The following is a 17633-nucleotide window of genomic DNA, read 5'->3' on the forward strand; positions in this document are numbered from 1 at the left end:
CATTAAAGAGCTGTAACTTTGCGATGACAGTATCCCTGTTGCTGATACTGTATGTGCTAAAGATAGGGAATAGACATCTCTAATCTGATTGGCTGGTAGGGGTAATGGCGGTTATTGTGCAGTCAGATCTCACATACGATGCCCCCCTACTTCGGAGCTGTAGAGGAATGACTGGGGCTCAGGGCCTGATTCAGACCCGCTCGCGAGCGTTGAGCGCTCGCAAGCGGCTCGATGTTGCCCAAGTGCGCATGCGCACGAGGGAGCTGGCTCCGTCATGCGTATGCGCGAGACCCGAATAACGACAGCCAAGCCCTCGTTATGGGTCTCGCAGCAAAGGGGGCATGCTGTCGATGATGATTGACAGCACGCACCCTTTGGTGGGCGTGCCGGGGGCGTGGCTGCCCAGACGGAGGCGTTCCCATGGGAACGCCTACCGTCTGGGGCCAGCCCCTCTGACATCACTAGTGATGTTAGTGGAAGTGCTTTTGGCTCTAATAGAGCCGAAAGCACTCCAGGGCATGCAGCAGCGAGACCCTACCGCAGGGTCTCGTCGCAAGCCCGAAGGTCGCAATGGTCTTGACCATCGCGACCATCATTTTGGCCACTCGCTATAGCTGTGGGTGGTCACCCACAGTTATGCGAGCGGCCTGGAGGGCGCTCCAAAAAGGTGCAGGGACGGCCCTGATTCAGAGCGAGCGCTCTGTCAGAGCGTCCGGCTCTGAATCAGGGCCTTGGTCCCATGTCTGTGGGGAGGGGGTTAATGAGAGCAGCAAACTTGTAAGAGGAGCTGTTGGCTGGGGTCTCCATAGACGGCTATTAATAATCCCTCACATGACTTTCTCCTCGGTCACACAGCAAGTGGCTGCTGGACCCATCGCAATGCCTGGGACAGGGGCTGATAAATGAGTCTAATCCATTATATTTCTCGGACTGCAGGTAAGGAGACAGGGATTATAGCGCTGACACTGTGATTGGCTGACGCTGCTGGGAATCTCAATCACTGGGATTATAATAATCAACAGACAATTCATTATTCAAATCCAAAGCTGACAAGGTTTCATTGCTTCTTATATTCCTGTCCGGGTATCGGCCATCACACAGGGTGTACGGTGCTCATATAGCCTTATGTTATACCCAATATAACGTCTAGAGACAAGTTTATATTATAATGCACAATATACACAGCAGCCTCTTACATAATGTCTGGTATAATGTACTCAGGACTGAGAGGGGGATTCAGCAGTGGACGCACGTAAGCAGCTTTGTAATTCCGTCCTTGCAATTATATTAATTTAGCAGGAGGCATCACGTCTCAAAAAGGCATTATTTATCCAAGATGCGTCTACGGACGCAACATCACATCATCTGCGTGATCCTTGGCCAGCTGACGGATCATGGAGTCACAGAGATAGGGCATCGCTGATGAGGGAAAGAGGCCAACGAAGATCCTGGCCTCTTCTCTCCCCCCAAAGGCGGCGACACGCTTCCGTTTTTGGAAAGTCTGCTGCCTCTCTGCGTGCGAACACACAGGACCCATAATGCACATACCCAGTACAGGACGCTCGCTGCACAGATTCCCGATCATCTGAGTCTCTTACATAATGTCCTGTATATAGTGCACAGTGCTGAGTCTCTTACATAATGTCCTGTATATAGTGCACAGTGCTGAGTCTCTTACATAATGTCCTGTATATAGTGCTCAGTGCTGAGTCTTTTACATAATGTCCTGTATATAGTGCTCAGTGCTGAGTCTCTTACATAATGTCCTGTATATAGTGCTCAGTGCTGAGTCTTTTACATAATGTCCTGTATATAGTGCTCATCGCTGAGTCTTTTACATAATGTCCTGTATATAGTGCTCAGTGCTGAGTCTCTTACAAAATGTCCTCTATATAGTGCACAGTGCTGAGTCTCTTACATAATGTCCTGTATATAGTGCACAGTGCTGAGTCTCTTACATAATGTCCTGTATATAGTGCTCAGTGCTGAGTCTCTTACATAATGTCATGTATATAGTGCTCAGTGCTGAGTCTCTTACATAATGTCCTGTATATAGTGCACAGTGCTGAGTCTTTTACATAATGTCCTGTATATAGTGCTCAGTGCTGAGTCTCTTACATAATGTCCTGTATATAGTGCACAGTGCTGAGTCTTTTACATAATGTCCTGTATATAGTGCTCAGTGCTGAGTCTCTTACATAATGTCCTCTATATAGTGCACAGTGCTGAGTCTCTTACATAATGTCCTGTATATAGTGCTCAGTGCTGAGTCTCTTACATAATGTCCTGTATATAGTGCACAGTGCTGAGTCTTTTACATAATGTCCTGTATATAGTGCTCAGTGCTGAGTCTCTTACATAATATCCTGTATATAGTACTCAGTGCTGAGTCTCTTACATAATGTCCTGTATATAGTGCTCAGTGCTGAGTCTTTTACATAATGTCCGGTATGTAGTGCACAGTGCTGAGTCTATTACATAATGTCCTGTATAGTGGGCCTGATTCAGAGCCGGACGCTCTGAATCAGGGCGTTTTTTGTTTTTTTATGTGAGTCCTCCTGGACGCTCGCATAGCTGTGGGTTACCACCCACAGCTTATGCGAGCGTCCATGATGATGGTCGCGATGGTCAAGACCATCGCGACCATCGGGCTTGCGACGAGACCCTTGCGGTAGGGTCTCGTTGCCGCAAGCCCTGGAGTGATTTTGGCTCTATCAGAGCCAAAATCACTCCCACTGACATCACTAGTGATGTCAGTGGGGCCGGCCCCAGACGGTAGGCGTTCCCATGGGAACGCCTCCGTCTGGGCAGCCACGCCCCCGGCACGCCCACCAAAGGGTCTCGCGCATGCGCACGGCGGAGCTCCCTCCGTCGTGCGCATGCGCACTTGTGCACCATCGACCCGCTTGTGAGCGTACAGCGCTTGCGAGCGTACAGCGCTCACGAGCGGGTCTGAATGAGACCCATAGTGCACAGTGCTGAGTCTCTTACATAATGTCCTGTATATAGTGCACAGTGCTGAGTCTTTTACATAATGTCCGGTATATATGCCCTGATTCAGAGCCGCTTGCTGCTGGCGGGGGCTCGCTCTGAATGTGGGTGTTTTTTTTCATCTCCGGCCGCTCGCAAAGCTGTGGATGACCACCCACAGCTTGTGTGAGTGGGCTGGAGACTGTCGTGATCATCGCTACCATCTGGCTTGCGACGAGACCCTGGGATAGGGTGTAGCTGCCGCAAGCCCGAGTGGACTTTCTGCTCTAATAGAGCAGGAAGTCCACTACTGACACCAGTAGTGATGTCAGTCATCCCTCCTAAAGGAACGCCTGCGTTTGTCTGGCCACCCCCCCTACCCGCCCACAAAATGGGGCGAGCTGTCAATCAACATCGACAGCCGCCCCATCTTGTTGCGAGCCCTGTAGCGACTGAACCTCAGTTGCTCAGCGGGAATGCGCATGCCGGACGCCGCGCGTGCGCAGTGGGCAACCATCGGACCGCTTGCGAGCGGCTCTGAATTGGGCCCATAGTGCACAGCGCTGAGTCTCTTACATAATGTCTGGTATATAGTGCTCAGTACTGAGGGCCTGATTCAGAGCCGGACGCTCTGACCAGAGCGCTCGCTCTGAATCAGGGCCCTTCTACCTAAAATTGGTGCGGCCTCCTGGCCGCTCACATAGCTGTGGGTGACCACCCACAGCTTATGCGAGTGTTCATGATGATGGTCGCGATGGTCAAGACCATCGCGACCATCGGGCTTGCGACGAGACCCTGCGGTAGGGTCTTGCTGCCGCAAGCCCTGGAGTGCTTTTGGCTCTATCAGAGCCAAAATCACTCCCACTGACATCACTAGTGATGTCAGTGGGGCCGGACCCAGACGGTAGGCGTTCCCATGGGAACGCCTCCGTCTGGGCAGCCACGCCCCCGGCACGCCCACCAAAGGGGGCATGCTGTCAATCACCACCGACAGCACGCCCCCTTCGTCGCTCGCCGGGTCTCGCGCATGCGCACGACGGAGGCGCCTCCGTCGTGCGCATGCGCATTTGGGTACCATCGACCCGCTTGCGAGTGTCCTGCGCTCGCGAGCGGGACTGAATGAGACCCTGAGTCTCTTACATAATGTCCTGTATATAGTGCTCAGTGCTGAGTCTCTTACATAATGTCTGGTATATAGTGCTCAGTGCTGAGTCTCTTACATAATGTCCAGTATATAGTGCTCAGTGCTGAGTCTCTTACATAATGTCCTGTATATACTGCTCAGTGCTGAGTCTCTTCCATAATGTCCTATATATAGTGCTCAGTGCTGAGTCTCTTACATAATGTCCAGTATATAGTGCTCAGTGCTGAGTCTCTTACATAATGTCCTGTATATAGTGCTCAGTGCTGAGTCTCTTACATAATGTCCGGTATATAGTGCTCAGTGCTGAGTCTCTTCCATAATGTCCTGTATATAGTGCTCAGTGCTGAGTCTCTTACATAATGTCCAGTATATAGTGCTCAGTGCTGAGTCTCTTACATAATGTCCTGTATATAGTGCTTAGTGCTGAGTCTCTTGCATAATGTCCCGTATATAGTGCTCAGCGCTGAGGGCCTGATTCAGAGCCGGACGCTATTTGCGGACGCTCGTTCAGAAAAAGGGGCTGGCTATTTAAATTGAGCGCTCGCTCTTTGCGGTCTGTTGACACCTCTATGTCTGAGCGAGCGAATGAAACATGCGCTCGCTATTTTGTAAAGATGCACCCTGGCCGCTCGCATCATACGTCATCTCCGCTATTTATTAGAATAGAAAGGCGTATGAACTGCTCGCTATTCTTGTGGTAGCATTTTCCTACCGCAATCATGCGAGCAGTTCAGGTTAAAAGACAACCAAGTGACGTGGTCGATGACGCTGCTTTGTTAATTATGCACACCCTTAAAACGCCCGTTTTGACCGTTTGGCACTCCTGCGTTCGGATCTCCACTCCCCGTTTTCAAGCACCTTCCCCTGTTACCACCCACAAACGCCTCATCCTGTCACTCAAATTAGCAGGCATTCGCTATTTTGCGAGCACACGATTTCCGACGTCACTGACTGGTTGGCGCATGCGCAGATGTGCGAACATCGCTCGGAGCGAACGAGCGGCCGCTTACGAGCGGCTCTGAATCAGGCCCTGAGTCTCTTACATAATGTCTGGTATATACTGTAGTACTCAGTGTTCAGTTTCTTACATAATGTCCGGTATATAGTGCACAGTACTGAATCACTTACATAATGTCCTGTATATAGTGCACAGCTTTGAGTCTCTTACATAGTGTCCGGTATATAGTGCCCAGTGCTGAATCACTTACATAATGTCCTGTATATAGTGCTCAGTGCTGAATTTCTTACATGATGTCCGGTATATAGTGCTCAGTGCTGAATATCTTACACAATGTCTGGTATATAGTGCTCAGTGCTGAGTCTCTTACATATTGTCCTGTATATATTGCACACTGCTGAGTCACTTACATAATGTCCTGTATATAGTACTCACCACTGAGTCTCTTACATAATGTCCGCTATATAGTGCTCAGTGATGAATTACTTACATAATGCCCTGTATATAGTGCACAGCGCTGAGTGTCTTACATAATGCCCGGTATATAGTGCTCAGTGCTGAGTCTCTTACATAATGTCCGCTGTATAGTGTGCAGTGCTGGTTCACTAACATAATGTCCTGTATATAGTGCTCACTGCTGAGTCTCTTACATAATGTCCGGTATATAGTGCTCAGTGCTAAGTCACTTACATAATGTCCGGTGTATAGTGCTCAGTGCTGAATTTCTTACATAATGTCCTGTATATAGTGCACAGCGCTGAGTCTCTTACATAATGTCCGGTATATAGTGCTCATTGCTGAGTCACTTACATAATGTCCGGTGTATAGTGCTCAGTGCTGAATTTATTACATGATGTCCGGTATATAGTGCTCAGTGCTGAATCTCTTACATAATGTCCGGTATATAGTGTTCAGCGCTGAGTCTCTTACACAATGTCTGGTATATAGTGCTCAGTGCTGAGTCTCTTACATATTGTCCTGTATATAGTGCACACTGCTGAGTCACTTACATAATGTCCTGTATATAGTGCACAGCGCTGAGTGTCTTACATAATGCCCGGTATATAGTGCTCAGTCACTTACATAATGTCCAGTATATAGTACTCACCACTGATTCTCTTGTATAATGTCCTGTATATAGTGCTCAGTGTTGAGTCTCTTGCATAATGTCCTGTATATAGTGCTCAGTGCTGAGTCTTACATAATGTCCTGTATATAGTGCTCAGTGCTGAGTCTCTTACATAATGTCCTGTACATACTGCTCAGTGCTGAGTCTCTTACATAATGTCCTGTATATAGTGCTCAGTGCTGAGTTTCTTAAATAATGTCCTGTATATAGTGCTCAGTCTCTTACATAATGTCCTGTAAATAGTGTTCAGTGCTGAGTCTCTTACATAATGTCTGGTATATACTGCTCAGTGCTGAGTCTCTTAAATAATGTCCTGTATATAGTGCTGAGTCTCTTACATAATGTCCTGTATATAGTGTTCAGTGCTGAGTCTCTTACATAATGTCCTGTATATAGTGTTCAGTGCTGTGTCTCTTACATAATGTCTGGTATATAGTGCTCAGTGATAATATATCACTCATTAGGGTTGTGTCTATATTCTATGAAATTGCATTTGTCTATTCATGTTACATGTTACTTACTTATGAATAGGGGTGTGTAAGTGGTACCAATGGGCAGGTCCCTGGTGGCGGCACCATTCCAGACACAAGACCTCTGAATTTGACTTGCAGGTTGCCTGGAGCTGCACCTTGCAGTCAGCATCTCTTGCAGAGCTGCCCAGAGCGTACTTGAGATTCTCTAGGCACGCACCCTGTACAGCCAGCTGGAGTATCTGAAGTTATATTTTATAGTGTACATGGGAATTCGGTCAATATTCCGACAGTTGGGATGCCGGCACTTAGAATGCCGGTACCGGAATCCCAACACCTGTCAGAATCATGGCATCGGCATCCCAGGTGTAAGTACTGGGGTTAGGGAGAGGGTTAGGGTTAGGCACTAGGGGGGAGGGTTAAGTTTAGGGTGCATTGGGAGGTTAGGTTTAGGCACTGGGGGCAGTTTGGTTTAGGCAGTGAGGTGGGAGGGGTAGGGAGATGAGGAAGGTGAGGATGCTGCCTGACGGTGTTAGTAATAATAATAATAATAATAATAATAATATTATTATTATTATTATTATTATTATTATTAATAATGACCACCTACATAATTTAATTTGTTACAATAATGGAACCCATAACTGCTATTTGATAGGGAGATATATTTATTCTTATGTGTTAGAATTTATAGGCTGACCATCCCTCTTGTCCCACTTCATTATAAAAGTGTTGCATAACTAGGGGCAATCTCAGGCCCCATCGCTGTACCCTATGACTGATTATAAACTGTATCTGCAAACCAGAAGTGATGATCGCTTAGCACACATTGTAAGCTATCTGCGATAAAGCACATTTGTGTTTCATGATAACATGATTTATTCATGCGAATCTGCAATACATAATGGCGACTTGCCACATGAGCTATACAAGTGTACAGGGATCTCATATCATGCTACACTATGCGGCCAGGCTACACTATTCCTTTTATACCAAATTTACCAGTACTTGTGTAGTATCCCCAAAATAGCTTTTTTGTTGCATTAATATAAATTGCAGAAACCAATCTATGAACTCTGTAAGACTGTTAGCACATGGAGTAATTCCTGAGACAATGGTGTGACCATGTTGCAGATTTGTATGAATTAAAATAAATGTGTACAGGGTATTAGATAGACGGTCACAAACATTTTTCTTTAGGATTCCTGACAAAGATTAAGGTAAGTTTTTGTGGAAACTGAGTCCACGGGTTGATAAGTCGCTTTATCAGATAGCAATGTATATTCTTTATTTATCCATATAGTATACTCTATCTTATCAAGTAAGAGTTCCCTCTCCATCAGCCGACCTGATGACTTATTTCAGAATTGTTTTGTTTGTCATTTGTGGGGCTGAACATCTTCGTAATTTCTTATATCATTAAAATTAATATAAATATTACTGTATCTTTTATATGTGAAACACAAGCAGCTTGCCAAAGTAAGAGATTCTGCAATCTCAGGAAGGAATACACAGCTATAGATTGTTAGCTCATATGACCAAGGCCCTCTACCCTTTATCTTCTCTACATAATTATGCTTGTACACTTCAAATAAATAATGTGCAACTTTATCTATAGTAGTCCTATGTATCTTGCTGTAAGTTTTATCCCCTTGTACGGTGCTACAGAACCCTTGTGGCACCTTATAAATAACATATAATAATAATAGAAAGACATTGGGCATCAATAAGGTGGCACAAAAAAAACAGTTAATAAGTCGTAAAAGGGGGAAGATCATATCATTAGTGTCACGTACCAGAATATTGGAGCAGGGTGATATTCATTAATCATTTCCAAATCAATAGGAACACAAAGTCCCAACACAGTTTGTCCTGACGAGAGAGCCAAATAGTTCATTGGTGGTGTAATATAAAACTCAGTCTCTCTGGTGAATTCGCTTAGCTTGAGAGCAATAAATAATTGCGGCAAAGTGTTGTTATCAGTCTGGTCAAGTTGTCTGACTCCTCATATTTCTATAAAGTAGAAAGTTATTCTTCAAAAAGTTTGTATATTTGCTGTCCAAAAATCAACAAGCCTCTGTAAGACCAACGCGTTTCACCTTGACAAACAGATTCTTCAGAATGGTCTCTCCTTGGTGACTTCTGGGGGCAGCACAGACGGTGTAATGGTTAGCATTACTGCCTCACAGCACTGAGATCATGGGTTCGATTCCCACCATGGCCCTACCTGTGTGGAGTTTGTATATTCTCCCTGTCCTTGCGTGGGTTTCCTCTGGGTACTCCGGTTTCTTCCCACACTCCAAAAATATACTGGTAGGTTAATTGGCTCCCAACAAAAATTAATCCTAGTGTGTATGTGTGTGCGCTTGTGATAGGGAACATAGAGTGTAAGCTCCACTGGGGCAGGGACAGATGTGAGTGGCCAAAATATTCTCGGAAAAGCGCTGCAAAATATGTGTGCGCCATATAAATAACTGGTAATAATAATACTAATAACTTCTAATCCTATATAATTTACTGTAAGGAATGCATTGTCCTATAATTGAAGACTAAAACATAAAGTATAATTTTTAAATTCTCACTGGCTGTTTGGCTATCTGCCAGTGCCGCCATCTAGGGGGTACATTTGGTACAACAGTAAAGGGCCTGGACTTACAGGGGGCCCAACGGCACTGTCGGTCCTGTCCACTAACTGCTTCTAATTCAGATTGACTTTAACATAGATTTAGGCAAAACATTTTAAATATATTGAAGCTGAATATACAGTACATGTCTGAATAACAAAAGGCAATATTTGAATTGTGATGTCCCTTTAAGTCATTTTATTAATTTAAATGTGACCAATAATCAAAACACAATCAAGTGCCTGAGAAACACAAGGAATATAAGGGTATATATTTGCAGCAGTGGGTAAAAGAGGTGATTTACAACCTCACATAATTAGTAAATAAAAGATATCACTGAGCTGATGTAACCGTACATTTAGAAGAAGTCGCTATAAAGACCAATATAGTAATAATACCAATTTTATTTTATGTAAAAATATATAAAAAATAGAGGGCAACAAACTCTAAAAGACAATAGCACACACATAAATAGCACAAACATAAATAGAACACACATAAATAGAACACACATAAATAGCACATGCATAAATAGCACACACATAAATAGCACACACATAAATAGCACACACATAAATAGAACATAAATAAATAGCACACACATAAATAGAACATACATAAATAACACACACATAAATAGAACATACATAAATAACACACACATAAATAGAACATACATAAATAGCACACACATAAATAGCACACACATAAATAGAACATACATAAATAGCACACACATAAATAGCACACACATAAATAGAACATACATAAATAACACACACATAAATAGAACATACATAAATAGCATACACATAAATAACACACACATAAATAGAACATACATAAATAGCACACACATAAATAGCACACACATAAATAGAACACACATAAATAGCACACACATAAATAACACACACATAAATAGAACATACATAAATAGCACACACATAAATAGCACACACATAAATAGCACACACATAAATAGCACACACATAAATAGAACATACATAAATAACACACACATAAATAGAACATACATAAATAGCAGACACATAAATAGAACATACATAAATAACACACACATAATTAGAACATACATAAATAACACACACAAATAGAACATACATAAATAACACACACATAAATAGCACACACATACATAGCACACACATACATAGCACACACATACATAGCACACACATACATAGCACACACATAACTAGCACACACATAACTAGCACATACATAGGTGCAGCAAGAAGGTGTCTGACACCTCCTTCTGCAGTTGTATTGGAGACGGACGGGTTTGTGCAGCCGCTTGTGTGCGCCTCTGCAAATCCGTCCATCTCTGAATCAGGGCCCTGATTACTGACCTGTAGTACATGGACCCTGATTACTGACCTGTAGTACATGGGCCATGGATGTGGATTTTATGCAAATTTAAACAATTGATTAATTTTCCTAATTTATTTTATCTGTGTTTCTCCTGTCGCAGCACTAATGACAATGGAATAACTGCTCGATCCTGAACCAGAAGAAGACAGCTTGGGCAGAGACTGGCTTGTCCTTTCTGCAATGGTAAATTTCAGATTGTGTATAATATTATTATAATGAGTAATAGTCTAATAATCATATTTACATAACATTGGCATAATATACAGTCAGGTGCATAAATATTGGGACATTGACAGAATTTTCATATTTTGGCCTCTATTCACCACCACAATGGCTTTGAAATGAAACAAATAAGATGTGCTTTACCTGCAGACTTTCAGATTTAATTTGAGGGTAATTACATCCAAATCAGGTGAACGGTGTAGGAATTACAATGGCTTCTATATGTGCCTCCCACTTTTTAAGGGGCCAAAAGTAATGGGACAAACTAAACAATACTAAATCTAACTTTCACTTTTTAATACTTTGTTGCAAATCCTTTGCAGGCAATTACAGCCTGAAGTCTGGAACGCATAGACATCACCAGACGCTGGGTTTCATCCCTGGTGATGCTCTGCCAGGCCTCTACTGCAAATGTCTTCAGTTCCTACTTGTTCATGGGGCATTTTCCCTTCAGTTTTGTCTTCATCAAGTGAAATGCATGCTCAATCAGATTCAGGTCAGGGGATTGACTTGGCCATTGCATAACATTCCACTTTTTAGCCTTAAAAAACTCTTTGGTTGCTTTTGCAGTATGCTTCGGGTCATTGTCCATCTGCACTGTGAAGCGCCGTCCAATGAGTTCTGAAGCATTTGACTGAATATGAGCATATAATATTGCCCGAAACACTTCAGAATTCATTCTGCTGCTTTTGTCAGCAGTCACATCATCAATAAATACAAGGGAACCAGTTCCATTGGCAGCCATACATGCCCACGCCATGACACTACCACCACCATGCTTCACTGATGAGGTGGTATGTTTTGGATCATGAGCAGTTCCTTTCCTTCTCCATACTCTTCTCTTCCCATCACTCTGGTACAAGTTGATCTTTGTCTCATCTGTCCATAGGATGTTGTTCCAGAAATAATGTAATGGCTTTTTTAGATGTTGTTTGGCAAACTCTAATCTGGTCTTCCTGTTTTTGAGGCTCACCAATGGTTTACATCTTGTGGTGAACCCTCTATATTCACTCTTGTGAAGTCTTCTCTTGATTGTTGACTTTGACACATATACACCTACCTCCTGGAGAGTGTTCTTGATTTGGCCAACTGTTGTGAAGGGATTTTACTTCACCAGGGAAATTATTCTTCTGTCATCCACAACAGTTGTTTTCCGTGGTCTTCCGGGTCTTTTGGTGTTGCTGAGCTCTCCGGTGCGTTCTTTCTTTTTAAGAATGTTCCAAACAGTTGATTTGGCCACACCTAATGTTTTTGCTATCTCTCTGATGGGTTTGTTTTGATTTTTCAGCCTAATGATGGCTTCACTGATAGTGACAGCTCTTTGGATCTCATATTGAGAGTCGACAGCAACTGATTCCAAATGCAAATGTCACACCTACAATCAACTCCAGACCTTTTACCTGCTTAATTGATAATGGAATAACGAGGGAATAGCCCACACCTGTCCATGAAATAGCTTTTGAGTTGATGCTCCCATTACTTTTGGCCCCTTAAAAAGTGGGAGGCACATATAGAAACCATTGTAATTCCTACACCGTTCACCTGATTTGGATGTAATTACCCTCAAATTAAATCTGAAAGTCTGCAGGTAAATCACATCTTGTTTGTTTCATTTCAAAGCCATTGTGGTGGTGAATAGAGGCAAAAATATGAAAATTCTGTCAATGTCCCAATATTTATACACCTGACTGTATAATAATTTAATATTTATTATTATTTTTACCAGTTATTTATATAGCGCACACATATTCCACAGCGCTTTACAGATAATATTTGGCCATTCACATCAGTCCCTGCCCCAATGGAGCTCACACTCTATATTCCCCATCACATGGTCACACACATACACACTAGTAATTTTGTTGGGAGCCAATTAACCTACCAGTATATTTTTGGAGTGTGGGAGGAAACTGGAGCACCCGGAGGAAACCCACGCAAGCACAGGGAGAAAATACAAACTCCACACAGTTAGGGCTGTAATCATATTTACATAAGATTATCATAATGTTATAATCTAAGAATCATATTTATATAACATTATTCTAACATGTAATAATCATATTTACCGATTATCATAGCTTGTAATGATCTAATAATCATAACACTATGATAACGTATAATAATTATATTTACATAACATTATCATAACAGATAATAATCATATTTATAGAACATTATCCTAGTGTAATACTCTAATAATCACATTAACATTACATTAGCATAATGTGTAATAGTCGAAGGGCGGAATTCAATTCAACGCAAATTGAATAGCGCAGGGAAGGAGCTCACGGAGCTATTCAATTCAGCGCGCTGTTAAGCCCGACTGAAGGATTTCTTCTCGCACCCCTCCTGGTCCCACAAAACTGTTGACGCAATGCCGTTTTCTGCCTTTAGCGCGGCGGAAACAACATCGCGCCGGGCACTTTTGACGGAGAATGGCGGTTCTCAGGACTTAACACCATGTTTAAGGTGCGAGAACGGGCATTCTCTGACATAACAAAGCGCTGAATTGAATTGCTCCGGGAGCTCCTTCTCGGCGCTATTCAATTTGCGTTGAATTGAATTCCGCCCTAAGAACTATATTTACATAAGATTATCATAATGTGTAGTAGTCTAATAACATATTTAGATAACATTACCATAACATGTGATAGTATAATAATCATATTAATGTCGCGTTCTCAGAGCCCACTATGCTTCTGGACTATTGCTCCTGAGTTTGTTGCTGTTTTTATATGTTTATAGAATCCGATGGGTCAGCTTTGATAAACTGGACCAGAGCTCCGCCTCCAACCAGACCAATTTTATAATATTCTTATTTATTGATTCATTTATTTTACATTTGTGGTGTGTAAGTCCAGAGATGCTGACCACACTAGGAGTCCCGGCCACTCTCGATGGTCACCCAACAACCGGCTCACACAACTTTGGCAAACGTGGTCATTCTTGATGAAAGTTTTCCATTTTGTGCAGCCTGTCAATCAAATAACACACGTACTGTACTGTAAGTTTATGAGCTGATCGAATTTTCCAGCATGTCCGATAGGAAATCAGGTTTTGACAAAGTTTCCAGATAGTTTGGTGAGAAACAAACTAGTTGTCATTCCTAATCGTTCCATGAGTATCCTCCGCAAACAATGATTCGTGGCATTAAATAAAGATGTTTTTAGCATAGGTAAAACTATTATAAATTGTCCTATAATTTTCTTTTTTTAATACATCAAGAGGAGGACACAGAGACCCCCACCAGGACAGCATCGACACTGCGAAAGATGTTTCAGCAAGCATTGCCAAACGCCCATCAACACTGGTGTTTCCTGCGTGATGATCAGCTGCCCCTTGAACTGTGGCGCCAGGTTCCACCTGTGCAAAGAAGAGGAACACCACCTGCTATGCCCCCATGAATGGGTCCCCTGCCTCAACTCTGTGTTTGGCTGCCCTTTCTCCATGTCCCGCAGCAAACAGGCAAAGCACCTGAAAGTTTGCCCGGCCAGTGTGGTCTGCTGCTCCATGGAATGGAATCGCTGGCCCATTATTGACAGGGATCAAGCACTTTATAAGAATATTCTGAATGAAAAAGACCGAGCGGAACATCTGGATGTAGCCTTATCCTTGAGGGATCAAAAGATTCTCTTTGGCTCCCTTAAAATGGCTGAACTTTTCACAGAGCTATCCGAACACCCCAAAAACATAATAAAGTTGGAAACACCTAACATGGACCTGGATACTGGAGCTGTAGGGGGATCGGATCTTCAAAATGGAGGAAACTTGGTGATGAGCGATGAAGAAATGGTTGAGCTCACTCAGAATGAACGGGAGGCTCTGGCTCGGGGGCAGGATGGCATAGATTTAGAGAAGTTCAAACAATGGGATAAAATTTTTAGCAAAGAAAAATTAGCCGCCAAGTGTCTGGAGTCAAGTACCGAACAGAATAACAGCCCATCCGCGACCACTTGTAAGCAACCTGGCAACAAACCCATGGTAAATGTAGAGAAAAAGCAAAAAACAAATAAAGTGAAAGAATTTGAGGAGGCCATGAAGCTGGAGATGGAGAAAACAGGCCTTGCTCCATGGCAAGAGGGTGTCCTAGAACGACTGAAATCAGAAGTGGATTGCGGAAGTTACAACATGTACATAGTGCACCATGGCAGCATGCTCATCCGATTTGGACAGATGGCTGCGTGTACCCCTAAAGAGAAGGATTTCGTTTACGGAAGTTTGGAAGCCCACGAAGTGGAGACCGTGTGCACCTTCAAAGTGCCAACAAGCTACTGCGGCAGAAGAGCCAAACTTGGGGATGATCGTCCCAAGAGTGAGAAAGCGCAGAAGCTGGTAGACACATCTGACCTTGGGGTCCTGGCAGAAGACTTGCCACTGTCTGATATCGTTAACACCACCTTGCTAAGTGCCCTGGAGAGGGAGCTGAAGGGTCATGCCATATCGGAGATGAAGGCCCTCGATGGGTTGCTCATTGACTTTGCAACACAGACTTATAATTTTGGCTTAGATCCATTCTCTGAAAATACAGTATTGTTAGATCTTCTGGCTGAAAAGAATATGAGAAACGTAGGCCTCTACTTGGACCTGGAGAGTGATTCTGTAAACAGTAGGCACAATAAAAGTAATTCCTCCTTCACGTTCTCATGTAACCTCTTCTTCCGCAGAGATGAGTTTGCCTCACACTTCAAGAATGTCCACTCGGACATACAGTCCTGCCTCAGCGGATGGTTCCAGCAGCGTTGCCCCCTATCTTACCTGGGCTGCACCTTCTTGCAAAACAGATTTCAGCCTGACGGGCAAAGGTCACAAGTTATCTATAGCAAGCAGCTGAAGACATTTGCACTGAAGCCGCAGGTCGATTGCGCTCTGTATGAGGGAGTAAGACCGAACCTTTCAAGAAGCCACCGAGGAAAGAGCAAAGATTCCCTAACCAGCCTCCCATTAGAGATCCTTCAGCACATTGCCTGGTTCCTGGATAGTTTCAGCCTTTGCCAGCTCTCCCAGGTGTCTACTCTCATGAGGGATGTCTGCGCCATGTTGTTGCAGGAGAGGGGGATGGTGCATTTGTATTGGGAGAAGAAGACTTACTCACATGGTGGAACTTCATGGAGATGTCGGAAGAAGGTAAGGGTCTGATCTCAGAGACTGTGAGATCATGGACACAATCAGAGATTATTTTACTAGAGAAGGATAATATGTTAAAAAAATATATGTTTTATTATAACTGAAAATACATCTTCACCTTATTAGGGAGGATGATAAATCAGTTTATTCCTATCAAGTACATATCCTTAAGATATAAGGAAGTGTCTACAGAGATCCAACACTAGTTGGAATTCAGATTTTTCAACAGAGTTTATTGACACTGTGACTATAAGTGTGTTTCCCCATCAATTGCCCCAAAGTGTCAGTAGACCGATCTCACCAGTCCATAGACACAGCACTGACTGTACACTTTGTAGACACATCATTGTGCGCCCAGACTGACCACTTCCCCAGAGTGATCCGGGAGGCTGGTGTGCATTCTCAGGAACCTGGGAGACTCCCCCAAACTCAGGAGTCCACGGAAATTCCAGGATAGTAGGCAATTATACTACCGGGGTCTGACCTTCTTTCCATTGCCCCATAGAGCGCTATTTTCTATACGGACATTTCATTATAGTTAAGCTGCTATTTTACTTGTTTCCTAGGACAAGGAGAACCAGGTGTAAAATAAGGGAAAATGTTAAAGTTCCCAAGAAAATGTGGATACAGCAATTACAGCAGTTTGCAATTGACCACAAAAGCGTTATTAGGCTAAACAGTTTGTTCTAGCATAGAAAAAATCTGCAAATAATGGACCAGCCATGAAGGAAAGCAATGTAACATTAGTGCATGGAATGCTTCCAGCGGTAACTACTGACACGGTCACCTACACTAGTACATAGCAATGTAACATTAGTGCATGGAATGCTTTCAGCGGTAACTACTGACACGGTCACCTACACTAGTACAAAGCAATGTATCATTAGTGCATGGAATGCCTCAAGCGGTAACTACTGACACGGTCACCTACACTAGTACAAAGCAATGTAACATTAGTGCATGGAATGCTTCGAGCGGTAAATACTGACACGGTCACCTACACTAGTACAAAGCAATGTATCATTAGTGCATGGAATGCCTCAAGCGGTAACTACTGACACGGTCACCTACACTAGTACAAAGCAATGTATCATTAGTGCATGGAATGCTTCCAGCGGTAACTACTGACACGGTCACCTACACTAGTACAAAGCAATGTATCATTAGTGCATGGAATGCCTCAAGCGGTAACTACTGACACGGTCACCTACACTAGTACAAAGCAATGTATCATTAGTGCATGGAATGCTTCCAGCGGTAACTACTGACACGGTCACCTGCACTAGTACATAGCAATGTAACATTAGTGCATGGAATGCTTCCAGCCGGAACTACTGACACGGTCACCTGCACTAGTACAAAGCAATGTAACATTAGTGCATGGAATGCTTCCAGCGGTAACTTCTGACACGGTCACCTACACTAGTACATAGCAATGTAACATTAGTGCATGGAATGCTTCCAGCGGTAACTTCTGACACGGTCACCTACACTAGTACAAAGCAAAGTAACATTAGTGCATGGAATGCTTCCAGCGGTAACTACTGACACGGTCACCTACACTAGTACATAGCAATGTAACATTAGTGCATGGAAT

General features: G+C 43.3%; 1 protein-coding gene across 1 annotated transcript in view; it reads left to right on the forward strand.

Annotated features, from left to right (window-relative positions):
• Positions 1-848: 848 nt before the first annotated feature.
• The window catches only part of LOC148478140 (F-box only protein 40-like), a 33965-nt gene continuing 17180 nt past the window's right edge, over positions 849-17633 (forward strand). The window contains exons 1-3 of the mRNA XM_088455885.1: positions 849-936; positions 10791-10873; positions 14138-16036. Coding sequence (XP_088312011.1) covers positions 10871-10873; positions 14138-16036 — 1902 coding nt within the window. The 5' untranslated portion in view covers positions 849-936; positions 10791-10870. The remainder of the gene's footprint in view (positions 937-10790; positions 10874-14137; positions 16037-17633) is intronic.

This window comes from Taudactylus pleione, unplaced genomic scaffold (assembly GCF_031769625.1).
Source record: "Taudactylus pleione unplaced genomic scaffold, aTauple2 ptg000677l, whole genome shotgun sequence".
Lineage (NCBI taxonomy): Eukaryota > Metazoa > Chordata > Amphibia > Anura > Myobatrachidae > Taudactylus > Taudactylus pleione.